The sequence below is a fragment of the Dunckerocampus dactyliophorus genome, chromosome 5 (genome assembly GCF_027744805.1).
Source record: "Dunckerocampus dactyliophorus isolate RoL2022-P2 chromosome 5, RoL_Ddac_1.1, whole genome shotgun sequence".
NCBI lineage: Eukaryota > Metazoa > Chordata > Actinopteri > Syngnathiformes > Syngnathidae > Dunckerocampus > Dunckerocampus dactyliophorus.
Window position 1 is genome coordinate 28,966,666 of NC_072823.1, and position 27,691 is coordinate 28,994,356.

Here is a 27,691-nt window from a genome sequence, read left to right on the forward strand (position 1 = left end):
GACAGGCGGGGTACACCCTGGACTGGTCGCCAGCCAATCGCAGGACACATATAGACAAACAACCATTCACACTCACATTTATACCTACTTTATACCCCCCCCCCCCCCCCCCCCCCCCCCCCCGTTTTCTTTTCTCTTCTTCTCTGTCCCCTCCTGCTCCGGTCCGGTTGCTCCAAATTTGCTTAATAACAAGCATCTAAGTCAAATAAATTCTGTATGACAGGGGAATTGTATATCACACTTCTCCCTGGCAGAGTAAACCTGTTGAGCACTTGAGGGCATTTAGATGTACAATTCTATCTGCCTTAAAGGCTGGACAGGACAGGGGTACAAAAAATAAAATACAAATAAATAGAAGACATAATAAAAGAAAATAAGACATATAAGACATACAAATAAGACACAGGATCACACACACACACACACACAGTCCTAGCCTATGGTTTGTGTCATTTGCTTACTGAACGTTTATGTAGTAATAATACTCAGCACTTACATTGGAATTATAATTTCTATTTGAGCTCACTGACTTAATTTAGGCCAAAAATACATCAGATTTCCTTAACAATGCACATTTTTGACTAACAATGCGCCGTGTTGGACCCGAAACAGCAAGGAGCTACGATATGACTTTTTTAATGAAAATATTTGGAAAAATCAGGATAAAGTGAAAGTCAAGAAAATCAAAGCGCAAAGTGGCGAGGAACGAAATTTACTATACTGTATGTATGTGTATATATATACTGTATATACTGCTCGAAAAAATTAGAGGACCACCCTGAAAATGATCACCCTATAGAGGGGGGAAAACCTCTGGGACATTATGTTTAGGTCCAGCCGGAGCTGCCAGGTTGCTCCTCAGACTGTCCAGGAGCTCAGTGATGCCCTGGTCCAGATCTGGAAGGAGATCCCCCAGGACACCATCCGTAGTCTCATTAGGAGCATGCCCCGACGTTGTCAGGCATGCGTACAAGCACGTGGGGGCCACACAAACTACTGAGAATCATTTTGAGTTGCTACAATGACATTTTAGCTAAATGGACCAATGTGCTGCATCAATTTTTCACTTTCATTTTTGGGGTGTCTTTGATTTCCCCCCTCTATAGGGTGATCATTTTCATTTCTATCAAATTATGTGGCATCATTTTGTTACTAATACATCACCCACTTATTATCAGGAAAGATATTCAAGATCATTTTCCCCCCAGTTTAGATCTGATGTGTTTTCCAAGTGTTCCTCTAATTTTTTTGAGCAGTGTATATATATATATATATATATATATATATATATATATATATATATATATATATATGTGTATATATATATATATATATATATGTATATATATATATATATATGTATATATATATATATATATATGTATATATATATATATATATATATATATGTATATATATATATATGTATATATATATATGTATGTATATATATATATGTATGTATATATATATATATATATGTATATATATATATATGTATATATATATGTATGCATATATATGTGTGTGTGTATATATATACATATATATGTATATACTGTATATGTATACATATAGCCTTTTGGTTGCGGTCACATTCCTTAGATCAGCATTGACGACTGCTTCAGCAATCAGCACGGAGAGACGAATAAAGCCCCTAGCACGTTCCACCGGCGATGTTGTGTCGTGATCGCTAAGTACTTACTTTTTTTAAGTGTGTGCTTGGTGCCCAGTGAGTCATGGCGCTCCTTCGTGTCAGCATTTAATGGCACAGCATCACTCCCTGACCACACGTTACCTCACATCACATCAGTCAGGCTTGGTGTGCTGCTATTCTGAAGAGCCAAACACTGATATTTCCTACGGGTGAGGACAACATTTTCATAGCCCAAGAGGGAGCTCCTGGGAAAGACGCGTATTCACGCTATTTTTCATCAAGTTTAGATACATCTCAGAGATCCCAATAGTGTATTGGAAGTGTTTTGTCCAAAATCGAACCTTAATTTGGAATTTAGACAGTTTAAAAATGCTTTTAGTCGGGAATACACCCTTGTGTATGTATGTGTGTGTGTGTGTGTGTGTGTGTGTGTGTGTGTGTGTGTGTGTGTGTAATTTTAATTCAAATGAGCTGTGTTTGTCCACACCTCTCCAAGAACTGCTACTGTGTACTTCATCCACTTTTGACACTTACATAATCCCTTGCCACTTTGCGCTTCAAAGTTTGCACTTCACTCTATCACGGTTTTTCAAAAAGACATCATTTAATAAATAATTGCTGTTTTGTGACTGAATATGATATATTATTAGTCAAAAATATACAGATTCAAGCAAATTTTACTTATTTTTTGTCCAAATGAAGCATTTTCAAGCACAAAAATTGCTAAATTAAGTAAAATACAAATACAAGGCAGTCAGAAGATGCATTCAAAGACAGGATGATATGTAGTATTCTACAGTGGTCACTAGGTCTCATTAATGTTACATTGATGAGACAATAGCCACCGTAGGAAGTACTGTACACAACAGGAAGCAGAAAAAGCGCAACAACAAGAAGGAACATGCCCAATGCTAACATGTGTGAGTCTATGTTATGTCTTATTTTCTCTCACTATGTTTATAATATGAGTGTGAAGGTGACTATAGGGGTGTTATTTCAAGTCGAGAGGGCTCTAATAAGGTTAAAGCGAGCTCTAACAATGAAAATATTCGATTTATAAATAAGGAATCCTACTTCGCAGACGTAATAGATGCCATACATCACATGCTACAACGTAACATTACAGAGTAGAGGACACAAATGTTAGCGACACTAGCATAGCTATGTGAGCTAAAGTTCGGCTGTTACATTTTACATTTTATATTTACAACAGCAGCATCATGCTTGGTTAGCCTATTTGCTGAAAAAAACAAAAAGATCAAACGTATACCTTCCATGGATCTTTGGCAGAGCTTTAGGCTTTATTTTAAGATGTGTAGCGAAGCCTGCTTTTTTACAAAGCAGTGAGCATATACAAGCTTATGTAGCTAGGGGCGGGTCATAGGTGCTGTTAGGCCTGTCACGATAATCAATAAAGCAATTGACCGCATGATAAATAAAAACGAATGTAATCATTTTGCCGGCCTTGATACAGTATACTGTATTGACTTGTGCGTGCATTATTTGTTTCCTCGTCTCTTTCCAACAAACAGGCTGGATAACAAGAGAGTTTACTGTGTGCAAATTTCTTAACACCTGGGCGCATTGGTTCTGTAGTGGAATGAACAGAGTGAGTGAACCCTCCTGTCAGTCATTCAGTCTCTTTGTCCCAGTGGGCGACCAGTCCAGGGTGTACCCCGCCTCTCGCCCAAAGTTAGCTTGGATAGGGTCCAGCATATCCCCGCGACCCTCGTGAGCATAATCAGCATAGAAGATGGATGGATGTCCCAGTGGGTGGAGGCGGGGCTGTGTCCGAGTTAAAGTGTGGAATGAAGAAACTGATCAAGTACTTCAGGACTGCTTTGGCTGCACAAACTGGGATGTGTTTAAAACTGCAGTGGGGAGGGAAGATTGTACTGTTGATTTGGATGAATATGCTTCCGCTGTTACTGGCTACATTAGCACATGCATAGAGACTGTTACCACCACCAAGTATTACAGAAAATACCCCAATCAAAAACCCTGGATGAACTGTGATGTAAGGGCTAAGCTACGTGCTCGTTCGACTGCATTTGTCATGGGCACCGCTGATGACTACAAAAAGGCCAGATATGACCTGAGGAGGTCCATACGAGAGGCCAAAAGACAGTACAGACAGAAGCTGGAGGACTACTATTCCACGTCAGACCCTCGGCGCATGTGGGCAGGGCTTCAGCACATCACGGAGTATCGACAGCGGAGTAGCGTAGCCACATCCAGCCAAACCACACTTCCAGATGAGCTGAACGAGTTCTATGGCCGCTTTGACACCCAAACTCCTGATGAGCAGAGAGGGTGGCTGGACTTGGGGAGCACACAGGACTCACCTCTCATGGTGACATCAGCTGATGTGCGCAGGGTTCTGAACAAAACAAACCCACGAAAAGCAGCAGGGCCAGACAACATCTCAGGACGTGCACTTCGGGTTTGCTCATCAGAGCTAGCTGATGTGCTTGCTGACATAGTTAACCTGTCGCTTGCACAAGCATCTGTACCGACCTGCTTTAAGTCACCACCATAGTGCCCGTACCCAAGAAGAGCAACGTGACCTGCTTGAATGACTATCGCCCTATCGCGCTCGCTCCTATTGTAATGAAGTGCTTTGAAAGGATAGTCATGACCCACATCAAAAAGAGCGTCCCGGCAACTGTGGACCCTCTACAGTTTGCATATCGCCAGAACCGGTCCACTGATGATGCAGTCAACACTGCCATCCACACAGCCCTTTCTCACCTACAGGGCCAGGACACACATGTCAGAATGCTATTTATAGACTATAGCTCTGCTTTTAATACAGTCAGCCCCCACAAACTCACAAATAAGCTCCTCACACTTGGCCTGTCACCCTCCCTCTGTAACTGGGTGTTTAACTTTCTAACAGGCAGGCCCCAGTCAGTCAGAGTCCACAATCGCACATCCAGCTCAAGAATTGTGAGCACTGGGACCCCACAGGGGTGTGTGCTGAGTCCACTCCTCTACACGCTCTTCACCTACGATTGCGTGGCCTCCCAGAACAACACCAGCATCCTTAAATTTGCGGATGACACTACAGTCATCGGCCTGATCACTCGTGGTGTTGAAACATCATACAGAAGAGAGGTGGCGGACCTCATAGCTTGGTGTCGTGATAACAATCTCCTTCTCAATACAGATAAGACTAAAGAGATGATCATCGACCCAAGAACAAGGGAAAAGACAACACCCAACAAATTATGAAGAAGTCCCAAAGGAGACTGTACTTCCTGAGAAGACTGAGGAAATTTGGCATATCCACCTGAGTTGGCATATCCTGAGTTGCTTCTACAGATGCACTATTGAAAGTATCCTTACCGCCTCCATCACTGTTTGGTACGGTAACTGTACAACACGTGATAGGAAGGCACTCCAGCGGGTGATCAAGACCTCACAGAACATTGTTGGGGCAGCCCTCCCCTCACTGCAAGACATTTATAAATCTAGAGTCCTACGAAGAACACACAACCTCATCAAGGACAGCACACATCCACAACACTCATTATTCACACTCCTACTGTCAGGCAGACGCTACAGGAGTTTGAAGTCCAGGACCACAAGGCTGGCAAACAGCTTTTACCCACAGGCCATCAGGCTTCTCAACGAAGCACTCACACATGCCGCACGCAACACACGCACACACTCATAGCACTTACGACTAGTTTGCACACTGTTTGCGTTCTGTTTACGCCTAAATTATGCACTTGGCATGCAATGACCGCAAAGTGGTGCGCATTGGCACAAAGTGGCCACGCTCCCGCCCGACTTATTTACACCTTGTCAAGTAGTGTTTACGTCTAGTGCACGACAATAGTACACGCGACGCGCATTGTTCCTGCATGGGTATGCACTGCCACCACCACTTCCCGCATCCGTGAAGCAGTCCTGGCATTACTTGGTCCCGCTGCGTCTCACGTGACCCCACGCAACAGCAGGCATCACCTCATATAGCTTCACTCATTAGAGTTCCTGTTAAGGAACAATACCCAACGTTCATTATTATTATTAATTACAAATAATATTAATTACAAATTATTATTTGTAATTATTAATAATTATTGTAATAGTTATTGTAAGTGCCATTTTGTTTACACAGACTTGATGCTTCACAGAGGTTTATTTTTTCTTGTTTTTAGTTGTGATTTTTTTATTTAAGTGCAATTTTTGCTAAAAGAGACTGAGGGTCCTTTTTATTTTCATAGTTTTTTTTTTGCTTAATTTATTATGTGGTTTAATTTATTTGATATAAAAGCTCTTGACATTCCAATTACAATGTTAAATACTCTTGAGAAATGAAAGTTTATTGTTTTTGATACGGTGCACTCGCATTATTATGCCATATATTATCATACAGAAATGAAAAATGTTCTCAAAATAAGGTTTGTCGGACAGTTATCGTCCTGGTGACAGGCCGAGGTGGTATCATGTCTAGAGGAAGGATGTTTTTTTTTCATGATGTCATGAAAATCCGTGTCTTCAACGCCTCTTCCTTCCAAAGAAACAGATGCTCTTTGGTGTTCTTGGGACTCAGCATGACATATGTTGGACCAGAGAGACCCCGTAAGACCAAAGCAGAGATAGAACAAGTCAAGGCCTGTGGGAAATGACCTGTCTAGTTGGGTAAAAGCAAGTAAAGCCCACAGCATCACTTCCTGGATGTGTTTTCTAGGATCTACGAGCGGGTGGTGGAAGCCCCCTTCATGGACATACCCGAGGACGCCTCCTTCTGGCTCGGACAGAGGAACGCCGCTCATGGATACTTCAAGGTTAGCGTTTCAAATACAATGCCTGCTGGGATCTTTTGCCATAAACCAAATTTTGTGAGTCCTAAGTGCTGGCCTTTGCTGTATTTCATAAATCATCCCCGCTTGCCTTTGTTGGCTTGTTTGTTTTTTGTTCATGATGGAGCTGCTGAATTTAATTGCATGTGTTTCTCAAGGCTTAGCCATTTTTAATCTTGGAGTGTTCCTCCACCGACCATCGCCATTGGCGCATCTTTTATGTCGTTGTTTGTTTCCCGGTCCTGAAGAATGCAGCTAAGCCCAATTATCTCAGCAAAAGCCCTACATGCTGATTTAGGAGAAATTCAACGGCCTGTGGACCATGCTCATTAGGTTTGTTCTGTGTTGTTTATCAATCGGGCCAGCCTTCCTGCACAAGATGAGGCACAATGTCGGCTCACATTTCCCCGGGTCCAGACCTTTGTCCGTGTTCTTGACATGAATCAGCGCTTTCTCGGTCAATTCAGTGAGTTCTGCAGGGGTATAACGATTAGCCGATCAGCACCACAGGCAGGACCGGCGGCATTGTCGAGTCTCAGCCTTCTGGTTTCCTTTTTACGGCTCTCCGGTGTGCTTTTGCATTAAAAACCAACGGGCTGGTGTCGGCTTCTTAAAGGATGTTAGATTAAAGCCGAGGCCTGGGTTCTTCCGTGATTGATGAGGGAAAAATGAATCCGGCTCAAGGCAAAGTCAGACGGAAGACGGAAAGAGAGTGGAATGGCGTGACAGATCTGACTGGAATCACAGTGCGGCTTATCAGCGACTAGAACTATTTTAATCTGTCTGACAGTGACTGGCAGGCATGACGTCTCTGTGTACTCAGGTGTTGCTTATCTTGTGGGGTCTCTGCTCCGTTTTGGGAAAAATACACTCAAACCTCAGTTTTCGAATGGCCCAGTTTTTGAATGATTTGAAAATTTGAACGCCCCCCTTTTGGTTCACAGTGCATCTTATGGACTATACGTCCCATCCATTTTCTATGACGCTAATCCTACTAGGGTTGTGGATGTATGATGGTGCCAATCCCAGGTGAATTTGGGCGAGAGGGTACACCCTGGACTGGTCGCCAGTCAATCGCAGGGTACATATAGACAAACAACCCTTTTCTTTCATATCTATGGACAATTTAGAGTCGGCAGTTAACCTAACATGCATGTTTTTGGAATGTGAGAGGAAACCCACGCATGCACGGGGATGCCCAAGCAGAGATTAGAACCTAGGTCTTCTTGATCTCCTGACTGTGTGGCCAACATGCTAACAATTCCTTCTCATGGACTAGAGCTATTTTAATCTGTCTGACAGTGTGACTGGCAGGCATCAGCATCTCTGTTTGTTCTTAGGCGTTGCTTGTCTTGTGGGGATTCTGCTACGGTCCAACCTCGGTTTTCGAATGCCCGGTTGTTTGGTTTGCTAACATTTTGCCTCTGTTTCAGTTTTTGTACAATATTGTGCGTAACAAACTGTTGTATTTTACGCTTTGGTATTTTAAATCCTGTGGTATTACTGCCTTGGTTAGGTACTACATGGAGGTGCTAAACCCCAAAAAACTGTATAATCCCTCATTTAATGTGGTTAATTGATTCCAGACACGATTGTGATAAGTGAATTCCCGCAAAGTAGGTTTCCTTTTTTATAAATCTAATTTATAAATCAAACATAATATTAATAAACAAATAGAATATATTATATTGGTTTTTTTTATTAAATTCGGAAAAAATGGGGAAAAACAGCTAAAGGCATATTGCATAGAGAAAATGTTCAAATGTTGATACTAATATCTAATTATAACACGAGTCTTTCTCTTCACATATAAATCACAATTTTTTTTGCATTTTTACAAAATAAAATTGGGAATACCGGCTGGGAACAATGATACAATTTTTCCAAGTTTGGCAGTGCTACAGTAGTTCCTCGCCACTTTGCACTTCAAATTTCGAATTTCACTCTATCATGGTTTTCCAGAAATATATAAACCATTGCTGTTTCATGTTTGAATGTGGGCTATATTAGTCCAAAAATATGCATATTTAAGCAACCTAAATGAAGCTTTTTTAAGGCATTCAGAAGACGTATTCAAAGACGGTGTGATAATATGTAGTACTCTATACTGGCCACCCAGGAAGTACTGTACAGGACAGGAAACAAAACAACAACAACAACAACAACAAGGAACTCTCCAAACATGTGTGAGTTTATATTATGACATATTTTCTCTTATTATGTACTATAGGGGTGTTATTTAATGTCGCGAGGGTTCTAATAATGTACAAAACTTTATTTAGAAGTTCATAAACAGTTTTTTTAATGAAAAAAATTCCTTTTATAAATAAGGAATCTTACTTAGTGGAAATAAACAAAACATTACTGTACATCAGCATCTACTGTATTTTTCTAAATTGAATCCATTATTTGCTGCAGCTTTTCTGATTCTACTCACAATTTTGGAGCGAAAAGATCGTCAAGTATGGCCAAAAATTAGATGCATGATGAGAAATGGGTAGAGAGCCTGCTATTAAATTTCCTTTTTATGCCTTCTATGTCAAATTGAACACAACTTTTCCATTGAAGCATTCGGCGGATGTCATTTAGCAAAACATTTCAGCCAATACATTGTAGTGGCACTTGTTTGTGGAGGAAATAGAAGCACACACGGAATTGAATGAATGGTGGTTGCCATGGAGACACAGCATCAACGCTCCTGTGTGTGCATAGATGTATTTTCAGGGGTGTGGACACACAGGACGGAAAGCAATCAATAGATTCAAAACACAGTGAAATTGAATTTGTGTCCGCTGTTTATACAAGAGCAGAGCTGAGGAAAACATACCGAGTCACAATGGAAGATTTATTATTAATATTATTGTTATTTTATTATCATCTCACAGTCCAGAAAGAAAAACAGATTTATTTCTTGTTGGCTTTTATCGCGTGTGTGTGTGTGCAGGGGGTGATGCAGGACGTGGAAATTGTGGTGATGCCGCAAGGATACATCTCCCAGTGTCCAGATCTCAACAGGAGTGAGTGCTCCTTCTTGTTCATGTTGGACCCTCAAACTTGAAAATGGATTCATAGATAGTTATAGATGAAGATAGATGTTCTTAACATAGAAGGACATAATAAAAAGTAGCATTCTGGGACATTTAGTGCCATTATGAGAGGTGTACAAGTGATGATAATACAATGATTATGGAAAATATGGTACACGGTGTTTCCCACAGGACCACAATGTATTTATGGCAATAATTTGCAAATATAGCCAAGTTGCATTTGCAAAAAGTGAGTAAAAAGCACGAAAAACTGAAGCAATCTCCCTGATTTCTTATTTTATTCTAGGTTTGTCACACTTAAATGTTTCAGCTCATCAAACAAATTAAATATTAGTCAATGACAACACAACTGAACACAAAATACAGTTTTTAAATGAAACTTAGGATTATTAAGGGAGAAAAAAATCCAAAGCTACATGACCCTGTGTGGAAAAGTGATTGCCCCCTAAACCTAATGACTGGTTGGGCCGCCCTTAGCAGCAACAACTGCAATCAAGCGTTTGTGATAACTTGCAATGAGTCTCTTACACGCTGTGGAGGAATTTTGGCCCACTCATCTTTGCAGAATTGTTGTCATTCAGCCACATTGGAGGATTCTCCAGCATGAACACCTTTTTAAGGTCATGCCACAGCATCTCAATAGGATTCAGGTCAGGACTTTGACTAGGCCACTCCAAAGTCTTCATCCATTCAGAGGTGGACTTGCTGGTGTGTTTTGGATCATTGTCCTGATGCACAAACCAAGTTGGTTCCAGCTTGAGGTCACCAACAGATGGCCGGACATTCGTCTTCAGGATGTTTTGGTAGACAGCAGAATTCATGGTTCCATTTACCACAGCAAGTCTTCCAGGTCCTGAAGCAGCAAAACAGCCCCAGACCATCACACTACCACCACCATATTTTACTCTTAGAATGATGTTCTTGCGGCGTTACTTGTACGCAAGATGTAATGGAACGCACACCTTCTAAACAGTTAAACTTTTGTCTCATCAGACAGAGTATTTTCTCAAAGGTCTTGAGTATCATCAACTTGTTTTCTGGCAAAATTGAGATGAGCCAGTGGTTTTGGTCTTGGAACTCTGCCAAGCAGGCTGTTTTTGCCCAGTGTCTTTCTTATGGTGGAGTCATGAACACTGACCTTAACTGAGGCAAGTGAGGCCTGCAGTTCTTTGGATGTTGTTGTGGGGTCTTTTGTGACCTCTTGGATGTGTCGTGGCTGCGATCTTGGGGTCATTTTGGTTGGCCGGCCACTCCTGGGAAGGTCACCACTGTTCCATGTTTTCACCATTTGTGGCTAACGGCTTTCATTGTGGTTCGAGTCCCAAAGCTTTAGAAATGGCTTTCTAACCTTCACCAGACTGAAAGATTAATCAATTAATCTCAGTTAAGTTATGTTTTAACGGGGGGACAATCACTTTTCACACATTTAAGTGTGACAAACATACAAAAAAATAAAAAATCAGGAAGGGGGCAAACACTTTTTCCACACTACTGTACATATGTATCTTATTGCATAATTATAACTAACATTACCATATTTCGCTATCTATTGCGTGTATATCTAAACCCATGACGTCTGTCTGTCATTGCACAGCATGCCCAACCTGCAACGATTTCCATGGACTGGTGCAGAAAATCATGGAGCTGCAAGACATCCTTGCTAAAACCTCCAGTAAGGTAATGTCCACCGCTAAGTCAGCTTGTTTTTACTTCCAACAGTAATTACCCTTTTCAAACGCTCCCGCTGCGGCTACAGCCACAGCCAGAGGCATTGCTCTCTCTTTTGTCCACACACTGTTTATTTATTCATTCATCTTTAATCCCTTGATTTATTTTTATGTATTTTTAACATTTAAACACAGGAAGTGCACAGACTATCACAGGGTTGTCCAAAGTGCCGCCCAGGGGCCTTTACCGGCCCGTGCACGTTCTAAAAATATGATTTAACAAGATTTTTTTTTAAATCAAACAAGCAACAAGAAAAATTGTCATTTTATAAAAATAAAGTTGAAATATTAAGAGAACATAATTGTAATCTAACGAGAAAGTCTTCATTTTGCGAAAACAACATAATATCATGAGGAAAAATAACGTCATTTTAGAAGCATAGAGTTGAAATATTAAAGAAAAAGGATGTTAATTGCTGAAGTCATAATATTATGTAAAAACAAATAAAACAAGGAATAAAGTGTTAATTTTTGCACAATTAGGTTATCAGTATTGTTATGTTATGAGAGAGAATAAAGTCAAAATATTATGTGAATAAAGTCATAACTACGAGAAGAAAATTTACAAGAAGAAAACTGAAATATTAAAAAAAAACTGAAATGGAAAAAATAGCTGTAATTGAACAAAAAGTCCAAATATTGAGAGAAAAAAGTGGTATTGTAACGAGAAAAAGGTTGCAATTTTAGGAGAATAAACTCTGTCTAAACCCGAGCTACCAAGGTGGTGCAAGGCCACGCTTCTATTTCAAACGCGCGCACCTCCCTACCTGGCTCCTCCGTGTAAAGGGACGAGACTGCGAAGCCAGAGGCGATTCAGCCAGGTTTTCACAGCCTGCTGTGTAGACACGGCTCTATTTCATCCAGATCAAGTACGATAGAGTAACCGGTTTATACTGCACCCGCTGCTGGATCCTCTACTTCAGTGGTCCCCAACCGCTGGGCCGCGGCCCGGTCAAAAAAGGTTGGGGACCACTGCGCTACTTCATACTGTAGCGGCTTTTCCCCTAATTGGTTTGTTGCACTTCTTATGGACCAGGGATAATTTATTCATCTATTAGCGATCAGAAGGACCTATAAGTCTTTATCATAACCAAAATAACCTATGAGGAACTCTCTTGGACAAGACGCTTACTCTTTCACATCACAGAGAACTCAGGAAAGAGTAAAAGGGTCATAGAAATAGTGGGCAAGGGCAATAAGCAGTAAAAATATAAAAATAAAATGCATAACTTTGCCTTAAAGATGACACATGAGCTCCACTTACACATATTTGGACAAAAGGTGTAATACTGTCCTCAGGACCATGCGCTTGGTTAGAAAGACGGATCTGAACCAACCTCTCAATCTTGTTCCGACGTGTATGCCGGAGCGTAGGCGGTGTGTAGGGCTCGTATTAACAACTGGTAATATTATGAGGAAAGATGATGTTGTTTTAGTAGTACAGCGCTGAAATACTAATGAAAAAAATACCTTCTTTTTTAACATTCATAATGTTATGAGAAGCAAAATAAACTTTTGGAAAATTGGGTTGCGGAAAAAGTTCAAAAGTTCCGAGAATAAAGTGAAAATATTATGAGACTAAAGTCATAATCACCAGATGAAAATTTGCAAGAAGAAAGTCGAAATAGTTGGAAAAAAAAAAGAAATGGAAAAACATCTGTAATGTAATTTAGCATAATATATATATTTTTAAGGTTGCAATATTATGAGAAACAAACAACAGAAAATGCAGTATTTTTTGAAAAATTTGATTAGGGGAAAAAGTTGTAATAATTTGAGAGTAAAGTCATTTTTAGAAAAGAAAATTGATGAAGATTATTTCAGGCAAAAGCTGAAATGTGTGAAAATAAAAAAAATAAAAAAAACGCAGCAAAAATGGTTAAAAAAGGAGCAAAGAGGGAGGTTGATATTAATAATTGGCTTTTTCACTTGTATCACAAAGATGAGATGCAGTTTTTTTCTTGAAATATATACAACTTCTTAGCATATATACGCCTGTTGCTTTACAAAATACAAAAAACATTGCACACCCATGGACTTTTATAACTGCTGAGATATGGAGAAGGGGTAGCTTGAAGTGAACTCTGCTTCTTCCTTCCGAAACAAATACGAGCATGCCCGTGACGCTCACGCCTGGAGGCTGGCTTTCCAAATGCTTCGTTGTACTCCAGGATTTGATTAAACACCAGGAGGGGTCAAGGCCTTCTTTCCTGATTGCTGAGAACGCCTGCAGGGAATTTCATTACACTCTTCCAGGGATGACATTTATACCCATGAGGTCAAAGGTTGTCTTCGCCGTGAGATTATAATCTGCTCTTCCTGGCGTTGTTATTGTCAATATTATTACGGTCACGGTGTATTTGTTTCTGTCATGCTTACGTTGAAGCGTTTACATTTGCACAATTGAACATCTTCCACGATCTCCTCTTCCTGTGTAGTTGACTTTATTCTGGTGTTTATTATTAATGTTCACATCAAACAAGATGACTTGAGAAATCTTCTCTTTGTCTTGTGTGTGTGTGTGTGTGTGTGTGTGATGGCGGAACAGCTGTCCAGGGCGGAGGAGAAGATGAATGGGTTGGACGGGTGCTATTGTGAGAGGACCTGCAGCGTCAAGGGGGTCGTCTACCGGGAGGACGAAGGTTGGACAGATGGCTGCAAGAACTGCACGTGCATGGTGGGCCTTCACACGTTGTCTTAAATGTACACTATATGTGTGCGTATTGACTGTGTGTTCGATGCGTTTCAAATATCACGGCACATTTAGTTTTAATTCATGAATTAATTCTGAAAAATGTCATTGTTTTCATGACATTTATTTTATATACATTTTCTATTTTTTCTTGAATGAAAAAATTGTTCTTGTCAACTTGTATTTGTAGTAAAAAAAATTACAACATTAGTGAGGTCATTTCAATAATATATAAAATGTAAAAATCACAAAAATAATCATACAAATACAAATACATTTTTAAGAAATACAAAATGATTTACTGAAGAACACATTTTTAAAATATCATATACCATAAATAAATAGTCATTGCACATGACACATTTATTAGTTGTCTTTTTGGTTAATTTTTCTATAGTTTTAGTTATATATCTAAAGTGTTCACATATATAGTCCTCTCAGATGATGTAATCAAAAAATTAAACATAAATAAACAAAAATTTGAAAAGTGAAGACTAACCAAAGTGGACCTCCGATTTGGATGTGACAAAATTGCTGACTCTAAATTGTCCATAGGTATGAATGTGAGTGTGAATGGTTGTTTGTCTATATGTGCCCTGCCATTGGCTGTCGCCCGAAGTCAGCTGGGATAGGCTCCAGCATGCCCCCGCAGCCCCAATGAGGAGAATCGGCATAGCCTAATCCGTTCCAAGATCTTCCCAAACTCACCCCTTTGGGCCTACAAAATATTCAAAGTCCGGTGTATAAGCTGCACTGGTGTATAAACCGCAACCATTACACATAGAGGAAAAAACTAATTTGTTCTTACATAAGCTGCACCAGTGTATAAGCCGCACGTGTCCACGTATCTACATGTCCAGCTCTTTATTTGTCTGGAGCCAATCATCAGCTATGAATAAGCTCAAGCTTGTCAACCCAGTGGAAATTGCAGGAGGTCATTATTCAATGTGACAGTCTGACTCAGGGTTTCATCTTAGAAACAACATTAAAATCACACAGCAACTAACACTCAAACGTTATACCTCAGAAATATAGAAGGGTTTATCAATACAAGTTTTATATGAAAAAACGACAACATTTTAATGTGTTCACATAATGCATTTGCATTTGAGAAAACCATTTCATTGGCGGAGAGCATAGAAAGCACATAAAATGGCTGCAATGCTGCTTCAGTCCACCAGAGGGAGCCAGAGGACCCAGAACCCAAAGCCCAGAGGGGAGCCGACCTCAATGCAGCGCCTCAATGAATGCGTTTGCTCAGACGCAATGTCTTTTGCAAAACCTTTAAAATGTTGAGGGTTTTTTGTATTTTAAAGTCGTATTGGGACATGTTTTTATATTTGTATATAAACCTTTTGAATATTAATTTGCTGTGTGCTGAATTTGGTTAGTAAAGTTAGTAAAGTGTTCTTTGAAAGATGACGCCGTGAGTCAGACAGTTATGTTGTTATACTGGTGTATATAGTGATTGTTATACTGGTGTATATGCTGATTGTTATACTGGTGTATATACTGATTGTTATACTGGTGTATATACTGACCTCCACTGACTTTCAGTGGGTTGACAAGCTTGTTTTGGCAGCTTGTGATTGGCTCCTGCCAAAGAAAGAGCTACCGTTTCCTCAAAAGGAGATGTAACGAGATTAGCAATCAGCCATAAATTAGCCGCACCCCTGTATAAGCAACAGGGTTCAAAGTTTAAGAACAAAGTAGTGGTTCATATATACAGGAATTTACGGTACCTCTTGTACTAAAAAAACATAAGCAAATAGACCCATCCATCCATCCATTTTCTATACCGCTTCATCCTCATTAGGGTCGCGGGGGCATGCTGGAGCCTATCCCAGCTGACTTTGGGCGACAGGCGGGGTACACCCTGGACTGGTCGCCAGCCAATCGCAGGGCAAGCAAATAGACAAAAATGAGAAAAATAACCAAGGTGTACCTACACTTTAGATGTGACACAATAAAATAATATAGATAAATAATATAAAAAAATAGCAAAAGGAAAAAATGCCAAATATGTTTGATGTAAATGAATAAATAAATAATTGGCTACAACGTAATGATTTTTTTGTTTGTTTGTTTTTTACAAAACCATATACAACATACTGTAGTTTCCGGAGTCTACTGTAAATCGCTCCACAGCATAATTTTCATCAGCCAAAAATGCACAATGAAGAATAAAAAAAACATATATGTCACACTGGACTATAAGTCACATTTTTGGGGGGGAATGTATTTCATCAAATCAGAGACCAAGAAGGCAAGTTATAGTAATAACAATAAAATGGAGAAAAACAGGCTAAATAGGCGTCTGTTAACTATAGCCTGAACAACATAACATAACTAGTTTACTTGCAGCTTGTAATCTGCAGAATATTGTTTTCTTTTGGGGAGCATTTGTGTTCCATCTTTCTCAGTAGTCTTTACAAGTTCATGTTTACACGGTCAATTTTCAGTGGTACAGGAGTGATGGCACAGTCGCAATCGCGGGTAGGCCAATCAGCAATCTGAGATCCGCTGACGACATTGACCTTGTTGCTGGAAATAGAGAAGGGCTAGCAGAGCTGACTTCGCGGCTAGACATTGCCGCGCGCCGATACGGCATGGAAATTAGTCATGAGAAAAGTAAGATAATGACAACTTCAAGACAGAAAAAACAAGATGACGAAGCACAGGAGATACGGGTGGACGGGCATGTGCTGGAGGAAGTCCACCAATTCAAATACCTGGGCGCCATGATGAATGAAGAGGACACCTCAGCAACAGAAATAAAAACTCGAATGGCTATAGCTACTGCTCAGCTGGCCAAGTTGAACCACATCTGGAGAAGCAGAGAGGTGAGAGAGAAAACAAAGATTGAGCTGATGAAGGCACTGGTGACCTCGATAGCACTATACGGATGTGAATCATGGACGCTCAGCAAGAATCTGGAGAAGAAAATAGCCACTTTTGAGATGAGATGTTTAAGCCGATTACTCGCAATTCATTGGCACGATCATGCATCGGTGCTGGAAGAGATCAGGAGGAAAATCGGGGATTATGAACCGCTGCTGGACACCATGAAGAGAAGGAAGCTGCAGTGGTTCAGACATGTCACTCGATGGCCAGGCACATGAGCGCACACGGTAATGCATGGTCGCGTGGATGGGCGGCGAGCTCAAGGAAGACCAAGGAGGAATTGGGTGGATGATGTGAGGATATGGGTGGAGAAGCCGGTGGAAATCTGCATGAGAATGGCGCAGGATAAGGAAACCTGGAGAAGGACATCTCAGTGCCCCAATGGCAGAAATGCTACAGGTGGGACCTGACCTGACCTGACCTGACCTGACAGGAGTGATGGGGGTGGCACACATGCCTCGAGCGCCCTCTCGCGGCTGTCAGTGTGAAAAAAACAAAACATATAGAAGTTGCTCAGGAGTACAAATCGCAGGACCAGCCAAATCATGAAAAAAGTGTGACTTATTCTCTGGAAAATACGGTATTTACCCGTTACAGTTCACACATTCATAGTTTGATAAGGTTTTATTACATACAGTAGTTTTCACAAACTATGTACCTCTTGCAATTACAAAGCAATCACAAAAATAAAACTAAGTAAAATAAAATGTATAAATAAATAACATAAAACTAAAGTGGACGTACACTTTAAATGTGCATAAACTAAATGATGTAAATAAATACAATTAAGGAAAATAATAAAAAAAATAGGAAAATTGCAAAATCTGTTTTTAGGAAATGGCTGCAAAATAATATATACCGTATGTTTTAAAATAAATCTGAGACAATATAATTACGAATTACAGTTCACACATCTGACCCATGTTGCTTCCTACAGACAATGTAACACAAAAAATGAATAAATAAACAATTTAAATAAATTTAAGAAAAATACACTGTACACAGCAAATTCAGCAGGCCTAAATTGACACTGTAGGAGTTAATCTCAACACTTTCAAAGTGTCCCATGGGGTCCACTCTACAAAGTGTTATTTTAACACTTTTGAAAGTGTAGGCATTTTTACACCATTGTAGAGTCAATATTAACTATTTATATAGTTAAAATTTAACACTCCTCGACACCAACCGGTGTTGCATTTTTTTAACACTAGTGTGAGGTGTCACAAATTAATTCTCTTAAGAGTCATTTATTGACTCTTATAGTGTCATTTTACTCTCAAAAGGAGTTGCAACATTAACACTATAAAAGTGTTAATATACTACTTCAAAATAAAATTTAAAATTTTTTAAAAAATGACTAGTTGACTGCTTCATACATTTTATTCAAAAACATTTCATTTCCAACAGACAGTAGCTTAAATAACAGCAGGCACTACAGTATGTATGCTCCTTGACACTTGTCATTAGAGCACTGCTTGTCAAATGGTCTGAAATGAGTCAGTTCATTTAAACACATGACAGAAAACTCAAGCATTTGGTCTTCTTTGCAGTACGCGTTAAACGGGTCATCATAGTACATTGTTTCTACATTACAGCTATTATGAAAGCACATTCTTTGTGTTTTATTATATCACAGATCTTCTTGAACACAGGTAGATCAAAGCTACATCCAGTACATATGAACACACCAACATGGTGCTCTATACCGTAACTTCTCACCCAGTTGGTACTTGACACACTTGAAGATGCTTGCAGACATCATGCCTGACCACGCTCCTCCCCTCCTTTCAAGTTGCAGATTGTTTTTGATGTAGGGCCAAATTCAAATCTTCTAAAATAATAATTTTCATAGTGAAAGGCCACGACAAACGGCTGAGATTTTTAAAAATTTTAACCACTCCTTTTGAAAAAATTGTGTTTGGCTTCAAAAACGCATTCACCACGTCTGGAAAAGAGGGCCAATTTTTTGTATGCATCTTGGATAGTGTATCATCAAGCGGTGCTTGGGAATCAACTTCTTACCAGGAAGCAATGCTTTGTACCGAGTGTGGGGGTCACTTATCAGATGTTTCAAGTAAAGGATCATCCCATCAGTTATGGTGTAGGAGAACACTACAGGTATGTTGACAATCTGCATCAAAAGGAGGAGGAAGTTCCAGTGATCATTCTTCCTTTCAATGCCATCACCAAATAGAAGTGGAGTGTTACATAGAAGACACCATGACTGGGCAGCATTCAGACCCAAATGTTTGCTCTTATCCATTTTTAACCATACGAGAGACTGAAGACATAGTGAGCTTTGAACATTTCATCAAAAGCTGCAATAAATGTATATGCCTTGCATGTAATCGGCTTTTGGTCAATCATGCAAACCCTCTGGATGTCACCTTCGCTCACTGATGCAGAGGAGAAATGCTTGTCTTGTGTCAACAGTCTTGGAAGGGGGTCACACTGGCTCCTTCCTGTGTTTGAAAAGGGCAACAACAACAACAATTAAAACCCCTTTGCCTGGTTTCCATTTCTCAGGCGTTTAGCACACCTTATTACGATACAACATTGAATCAACGCAATTAGCCGATTCAAGAACATCTGCAACCTAAAATGAATGCTTTGAGACAGAAATCATATTTTGATATGTAAAAATGGACCTTTGCATACCTTAAGATATCTGAGAAGATGGTTGGCTGCTTGACAATCTGATCTTTGCTGTTTTTTTTCCTGGCCTCTAGAGGTCAGAGGGAGCAGATGCAGGAGTAGAAGGATGGAGGATGTATCACTGCCCCAGCCTAAAAGGAAAAAAATCATTTTTAAAACAGCTAGGAAATAAATATTTGAAGTTATTTGCGTAATACAGAACTGTTTCTACTGACCACAGCTGTCATCAGGTTGAGGTTCAGTTCCTGACAGCATCTCATCAATGTTCCGCTTTTGCGGGAGAGTCTTGCAGTCTGCAATGACTTCTGCTTTGAAGACAGTTGACCACTTAGCCAGGAACCTCTGAGATACTTCATCAGCAAACATCATTGAGAAATCCTGGTCAATCTCGAAACAAGACATGAATATTTCAAATACTGTAGGCCTACAGGTTTACAAATGGTTGACGTAATGGGTAATCCAATACTGAACTAGTCTAAATACTAAAGATTTCCTTACCAATCCTGGAACATCAAGGAAGCGAGTGAACACATCAAGGACAGACGATGATACATCTTCCGCTTGGATCATATTCTGTCAATACTGGAAAGTTGCTCTCATCTTCTTTGACCACGGATTCATCGGTTGAATGTCTTATTGTAGATAGCGCCTCCTTGCACTCCTCACCAAACAGCTGTTGACCAGTTAACAGATATTCTCCTCTGGTTTTTGGACCATCATGAAGAAACAGTCTTGGAACGGCTTTGAGAGCCGTGTAGGACACAACAGTGACTGGGCGCAAGGATCGAACCAACCTTACGATTTCTGGACGACCTGCTCTACCTCTTGAGCCACTGCAGCTAAGCTAAGCATCCTATGAACATATTTGAAACAAGATTTGAATACAAACTACACACCTAAAGGAAAAACAAAAACAGTACTTTGGGTTTTACATTGAAAAGACACGTACATATCCAGGTTTGGAGAATGGATCTTTGAGGTATGGAAAACAAGTCACAATTCTCAGGGCGTAATTTCTCATCACACATGATGGCGGAACCCTCCTTTCAAAACAAATCATAGTTAATGATCACAGACAGAACCATTCCCACAGTACATGGTCTTACATGGAATGACTGTTCTAATGGAAAGGGGGAAGTTCTTCTTACCCATGCAGCTCCATCATATCTGCAACCAGGATGTTCACCATCTGTTTACACCTTGCATCGGTTAGTGTTTCAGTCTTGTTGCACTCCTTGAAGATTTCCTCACCTTTCGGATTGGCCCTCAAAACACCACCGACTTTCTGCCAAAAATATTAAAATGATATAGTGTGTTCATGGGAATTCAAGAGGATTTTTCAATAAAACAATGTCATGCATAAAAACACTATGTATCATTGATAATATTAATTTTACATTTATTTACTCAAAGCTTACCTGTCATGCTTCATCCTGATCCATTGGTTCTGTTGGGTTCCTCTTGTGGGCTGAAGGATAAATTGTTGAACCCAATGAATGGGATGTAGTCGGCAAGAGTGGAGGCTCACCACCACTGGCGATAACTGGGGTGAAGGGATAGTGGAGTCTACACATCTCCATCCACCTCTGAGAATAAGAATAAATAAAATAATAATATAAAACATCCTACTAAAATAATAAAATAAATATGGAATTGCCACAGTTGCAGGGCTTATTATGCCTTGATTTAAAAAAAAAGATATTACTTACCACATTCATGTAAGACTCCAGCAAAGGTTTTCTGTGAATCAAGAAGAAAAATAAAGATGCATCATTCTAAAAAAAAATTGTGTAGTTCACTTCCAACACACGCCTGACAATTATTTTTAAGTTAAAGTAACAATTACAGTTGCCCAACCTTGATATCTTGTATCTTGTACAGCATATCAAGTCCTTTGCTGGGGGCCAGCAGGCCTACATGTGGGGGCTCCTCGTGCTAATTAGCTAGTTAGCCATTAGCTTATTCAAAATGAAGACAGTATAATGAAGATGTAACGTAGCGTTCACTTACTTTGCCAAATGTTGCACAGGCAGTGCCGATTCAGCTCACAGCAACACTAAATAGAAAATATAACTTAGCAAAAACACGAGCTAACATTAGCAAAGGCTTTGGGTGGAAACAGGTGCCTCAGTTTTTTAGTCTTAAATATCACACCAAAGGCTAACGTTTTTTATGTGTAAACAAGGTACAACACAATTCATTAGTTCATCTATTTAAACGTTTACTTACCTACTGATGCAAAATGATTCCTAATTGTCAACTTCTTCCATCTGCTTTTCATTTCAGCAACGTGAAGTGAGTGGTGGAGTCTAAATGAAATGTCCGTGGGCGGAGCTTAAGACAGCGAACACTGTTAGGTGTTAAATGGAGTGTGGAAGTGTTGAATGTCTTTATTGTGACACTAACAAGATTTGAACATTTTCAACACTCCATTTTAACTACAACACTTTCATGATCCAGTGTTAAATTTAACATTTTTAAGAAAATGCAGTGTTAGATCAACTCCAAATAGTGTAAAATTCACACTCCAACTTCAAGATTCTCATCAACACCAAAAAATTAACACTCCTCAATTTGCTGTGTACATGTGAAAGTCATGGCAGCGTCAATTCCACTTTTTTCTCAATTTTTTTCTGTAATCAAAATATCAGTATTCAATGTATAATTTATCCCGAGAGATGACGACAGGATACATTGATTTATTGATATTTTATTCCACACAACAGCAAACAAAAAGGACGTGCTGGCGTATGTCAACTCTTTGGTGCATCTTTGTTTCTTGCCCTGTGTTTTCCTCACTTGCTCATCAAGTGTGTAAAGGGTGGCGTGTCACCAGCTTGTATTTGTTTTATTGTTATTACTACAGTACATTATAAAGACAAGAAAAACCTCCACAGCCCTACAGGATTAGATGAAGCAACATCAGCGCTTAGTGATGCTCCAGGCCACTCAAGGGTCTCCTTTGCACTGCAGCAAGGGTGAATATCCATCCATCCATTTTCTTCCACTTATCCGGGACTGGGTCTGGGGGGCAGCAGTCCCAGTAGGGAAGCCCAGACTTCCCGGTCCCCGGCCACCTCTTCCAGTTCCACCAGGAGGACACCAAGGCATTCCCAGGCCAGCTGTGAGACATAATCCCTCCAGTGTGTTGTAGGTCTGCCCTGTGGCCTCCCCCATGCTCCAACCTTCCATCACTTGTGAACAAGACCCCGAGATACTGTACTTGAAGTCCACCCTTTTCCGACTGAGAACCCAGAAGGTTCACACGCGGCTACAAACTGCCCCAGTACACGCTAAATGTCACAGCCTGATGGAGCTATAAGGACCACATCATCTGCGAATAGCAGATACGAGACCCAAAGGGCCCCAAACCTGACCCCCTTGACGCCTTGGCTGCTCTTAGAAATTCTGTCCACAAAAATTATGAACAGTATTGATGAAAAAGGGCAGCCTTGGCGGAGGCCAAAGTTCACAGGGAACAGGCTGTACTTACTGCTGGCAGTGCAAACCACGCCGAGGTTGGACTAACGGCCGTACCTTTCTCTTCAGTCCTCTGGAATACATTTTCCCAGGGAGGCTGAGGAGTGTGAGTGTGTATAATAGGAACACACCCTCCGGTCACCCTTCTTGTAAAGGGGGACCACCACACCGGTCTGCCAATCCAGAGGTACTGTTCCCGAATTGCACGCAGTGTTGAAGAGACGTGTCAAACAAGACAGTCCCTCAACATCCAGAACCTTGAGGAATTCAGGGCGAAACTCATTCAACCAAGCTTTGCCACCCCAGATACCTCAGCCACAGTGATGGGCCTGTCTGCGTTGGTGTCCTCGGACTCTGCTTCCTGTATGGAAGGTATTGAGTGGGATTGAGAAGGGCCTCAAACTATTGCTTCCACCGCCAAACATATCGTCATGGAGGTCAGCGAGTATGAATAATTGCCCTAAGAAAAAATAAAGTAACAATTCGAAGCAATTGCAATGGTGGCGCTGTCAGCCTTTTAGCTTTAGATGATGGAAGTAAATCACCAAAGCGATGTCTTTGCGTGCCATAAGTGAGGAAGCGGCAGACGTCTGCTCACCTAATTGCTTTTGACAGATGATAAGCACCATCACAGATTTGTTATGTCCGTGCAGCCAATGAAACTGCGCGGCCAGGCTGCAATTAAGGAATTACGCGGGATGTGTTCTTTACCTCGCGCCTGACAATTAGCAGTGACCTTTAAAATTTAAAGGTCATGCAAGAAGTTGTTATCAGTTATGTGAACGGCTTCATAGATGTTGCTGTCATGGGGCTTTCAACCGTGGAGGCCACGGTAATTACAGGCAGCAGTCAGAGGAGAGGAGATAGCGTTTAATTCAATTAGATATGCAGGTGACAGCTTAAATCTACTGGAGAGCCGAGTGGCTTATCTTATTTTGAAAGAATAAGCATACATATCATTATTCATGCCTGGACTTATGCTTGTTTATGTAAGAAGCTTCCTATGCTGGAAATGGTTCTATTAGCTGTTTGCATAGAGAGATGCCCCGTATGCTCGGCTTGTTGCTCTGTGGAGCACGTCATCACTCCTCATGTCAATCTCGTTATCAGCATAAAAAACGATACGGATATGATTCGATATCTCATTTTCATGCCAATATCGGCCAATAATATTATCAGACACCCCTAGCTTGCAACAATATAAGGTAAAAGGAATAAAGTAAAACACCATCTAATACAAAAAATACAAAAGCCGAATCATAGAAAATCTGGGGCATATGAAGACCGAGGCAAAATTTTTCTGAACATTCGATGAAAACCAAATCACGGGAAAACTGAGGCATACAAAAGCCGAGGCAAAATTTTGGTGAAAATGTTTTATACGAAACCCGAATCATACAAATATGCACTATACGGAAGATGTAAAATAAAGGAAAACTAGGCCAAATTTTTGGACACATTTTAAGACAACCAAATCACATGAAAACTGGGGCACACAGAAGTTGAAGCAAAATATTACTGACATTTTTTGAAAGACAACAGAATCGTGCGAAAACTGGGGCTTACAAAAAACGAAGCGATGTTTTTGTGAACATTTTTGACGAAGGCCTAATCATGCAAAAACAGGGGCATACGAAAACCAAGGCAAAAGGTTTCTGAACATTTGACAAAATACGAATCATGCGAAAACTGGGGCGTACAAAAACTGAGGCAACATTTTTGTAAAAATCTTTTGCGAAACCCGAATCAAATGAACACTGTGGTATATGAAAACCAAGGCAGTATATGAAAACTGAGCCGTACAAAAACCATGACTGTATAAGAAACTCAATATTTATTCAAGAGGAAAATTACCCCGCCTGTCGCCTGAAGTCAGCTGGGATAGGCTCCAGCATACCCCCGCAACCCCAATGAGGAAGAAGCGGTATAGAAAATGGATGGATGGATGGAGGAAAATTAACTCTTGGAGCTAATATAAACCACTGCTGGTATATAATCCTCATTTTCCATAATATTGGTGTTGGTTATGGTACCTGCTGCACATTCTAGAGCAGGGGTCACCAACGTGGTGCCCGCGGGCACCAGGTAGCCCCCCACGACCACATGAGGTGCCCGCAAGCCTGCTTTTCATTCAGGTTTTCAGTTAATAATGAAAGAACAGTAGAAAGAAATGCATTCTGAAATACAAAATGTGAGCTGTGGACACCAGCATTTTGTTAATGTTCTGGTAAAACAAGCATATTCGCTTTGTTTGGGTTTAAAATAAGCTCTGAAAATAAATGAGTAGCTCTTGGCCATTTTCATTTTGTAAAAGTAGCTCTCACAAGGAAAAACGTTGGTGACCCCTGCTCTAGAGCTATGCATTTTAGTTCCCGTTTGACTTTCCCATGTGAATGACTTGAGCAAATGCTGGTTAGGAACATATTGGCATCATAGGAGTGATTCCAGTATTCGTACGCTACACAAACAAGTCAGTGTCAGGCTAAAAAGAAATCAATAGCAGGTCAAGAAGGCGCTCCTCAAAAAATGTTTGTGCTTCATCTCTCTTTTGCGTTCTCTCTTCCCCGCCAGAACGGAACGGTGCAATGCGAGGCCATCTCTTGCCCTCCTGCTCAGTGCCCGGTGGGCACGTTGCCGGCCTACGTGAAGGGCTCCTGCTGCAAGGAGTGTCAGCGTGAGTGGAGCAAACACCCGTCACACTCCCACACTCATAAACAGCAAAAACACATCCCTCACATTTCAGCAAGCATTTTATGATATCTTCTCAAAGGACAATGCTATGCAAATGAAAGTAGTGCTGGCGGCATGGTGCTCTTCATCACGTTGGCAAACGGGCATCTGCTTCACAATGTCACAGTACATGTTGGAATTCATCTTCATCATCTCTTCAAATGAACCGGAGCCCGCCAGTGTTAGCAGCACTCGTGCAGAAAACCATTGCCATGCTTGCCTGTAGACAAAATACAGTTATCTCACAAAAAGACCAGAAAAAGTTGCGAGTGTGTCGCTGTTGACAATTGAAGTGTTTTTGATATGCAGATACTTGAATGTCCCTATGAGGAAGACAATGCATGATATGCTGCATGCTGTTATGCCTCATTAAACTCAAGAAAGAAAAGTGAGGGGATCATGCTCTCCTTCACAATGTCACAGTACATGTTGGAATTCATGTTTCTTCTGCGCTTCATTGCTTTTCTCCTCAATGAACCACAGCCCTCACTGTGCCGGCAGCACTCATGCACACAGCCACCTTTTTTTGTTGAGAAAACGTGGTGAATATGTTTCTTTTGCTGGTGCATACTTTGATGCAGGAAGAATCATTCTTTTTCATCACATTTCTGCACAAAGGGTCTCTTTTTTTGTTTCCCGCTAGGCCGCAAGTTTGGCTGTGAACTCTTATTAGCCTCCTCACCGCCACACGCTCTCCCAATTCCCCTCTCAATAAAAATGGATTTCCAAGGATATTAGCTTTTCTCACCCTTGCATTCTTCTTCTTCTGTTAGCTCAAATTAAGGAGATGTAAAAGCAATGCAGTGCTACCTGTCAGCCTATAGAATAACCTCTGGTACAGGTAAGATTCTACGAGGAGGATACAACTGAACCTCAAAAGTCAAACGCAGGTTTAGATAGATAGATACGTTGTTAATCTCCAAGAGAAATTCCCATTTACAGTTTGACGGAACTATTAGCACTGGATTGCATCATTTCTCATGACCCAAAAGTCCGGAATATGGCACGATGAGTCCCAAATATGCTTAGAAAGCATTTCGCCACCCTCCTTGGTCTCTTATCACAATAAGAAGGTAGACAAACACACAGCTAATTACACTCACTCTGGCTTTTGCAGAAGGGAGTGTTGTAATGCTTCCCCCACTACAAAGACACGATTGGTCCTTCATGTTCAAGCCTTATCTGGCAGATTAAAGCCTTGCAGGCAGGCAGGAAGGAGCTTTACCCTTTTTGTATGTGTGATTAAAGTGCTTTATTGCAATGTGTGAATTGCCATTGTCGTGTTTGTAAATGTTAATACTACAGAACACTTTCCGAGCACATGTGAGTCAGTGAAACTCGGGTCTTTGTCAAGGACCCGTAAGTCAGTGAAACTCCAGTCTTTGTCAAGTACTTGTGACTCGGTGAAACTGGAGTCTTCTTTGAGCACTCGTATGTCTGTGAAACTCCAGTCTTTCTTGTGTACTTGTGAGCCAGTGAACCTCGAGTCTTTGTCAAGCACCTGTGAGTCTTGCAGAGTATGCGTGAGTAAGTGAAATTGCAGTTTTCATTGAGCACCCATAAATCAGTGAAGCTCCAGTCATCATTGAGCACCCGTGAGTCAGTGAAACTCGAGTCCTTTCCGAGTACCTGTGAGTGAAACCTGGGTTTTTTCTAGCACCAGTGAGTCAGTAAAACTTGAGTCCAATCTGAGCACCTGTGAGTCAGTGAAACTCGGGTATTTGTCGAGCACCTGTGAGTCAGTGAAACTCGAGTCCATTCCAAGCACCCTTGAGTCAGTGAGACTCAAGTCTTTGTCAAACACCCATAAGTCAGTGAAACTCAAGTCTTTCACAAGTACCTCTGAGTCAGTGAAACGCAAGTCTTTGTTAAGAAACCATAACTCAATGAAACTCGAGTCTTCATTGAGCACCCGAGAGTCAGTGAAAGTCGAGTCTTCGTTGAGTCCCCGCAAGTCAGTGAAACTTGAGGTTTTGTCGAGAATCTGT

At 40.7% G+C, this 27,691-nt stretch overlaps 1 protein-coding gene and 1 long non-coding RNA gene across 7 annotated transcripts in view; one reads left to right on the forward strand and one right to left on the reverse strand.

Moving 5' to 3' along the window:
* The window catches only part of nell2a (neural EGFL like 2a), a 181,241-nt gene that overhangs the window by 30,155 nt on the left and 123,395 nt on the right, over positions 1-27,691 (forward strand). For both annotated transcript variants that reach the window (XM_054776840.1, XM_054776841.1), the window contains exons 5-9: positions 6,357-6,453; positions 9,413-9,485; positions 11,110-11,192; positions 13,791-13,919; positions 25,545-25,647. In XM_054776840.1, the coding sequence (XP_054632815.1) occupies positions 6,357-6,453; positions 9,413-9,485; positions 11,110-11,192; positions 13,791-13,919; positions 25,545-25,647 (485 nt within the window). The remainder of the gene's footprint in view (positions 1-6,356; positions 6,454-9,412; positions 9,486-11,109; positions 11,193-13,790; positions 13,920-25,544; positions 25,648-27,691) is intronic.
* On the reverse strand, positions 17,871-22,056 carry LOC129181525 (uncharacterized). 5 transcript variants are annotated; one of them, XR_008570453.1, is made up of 10 exons: positions 21,723-22,056; positions 21,351-21,549; positions 21,203-21,233; positions 20,912-21,079; positions 20,642-20,778; positions 20,443-20,536; positions 19,992-20,346; positions 19,709-19,880; positions 19,497-19,624; positions 17,871-19,300 (listed from the first exon to the last, which is right to left on the reverse strand). It is a non-coding gene; the product is annotated as an uncharacterized LOC129181525 (long non-coding RNA). The 5 variants fall into 5 exon arrangements; XR_008570450.1 differs by having other exon boundaries at positions 17,875-19,300; positions 19,992-20,166; positions 20,288-20,346; positions 21,203-21,549; XR_008570452.1 differs by having other exon boundaries at positions 17,872-19,300; positions 19,709-19,843; positions 21,203-21,549.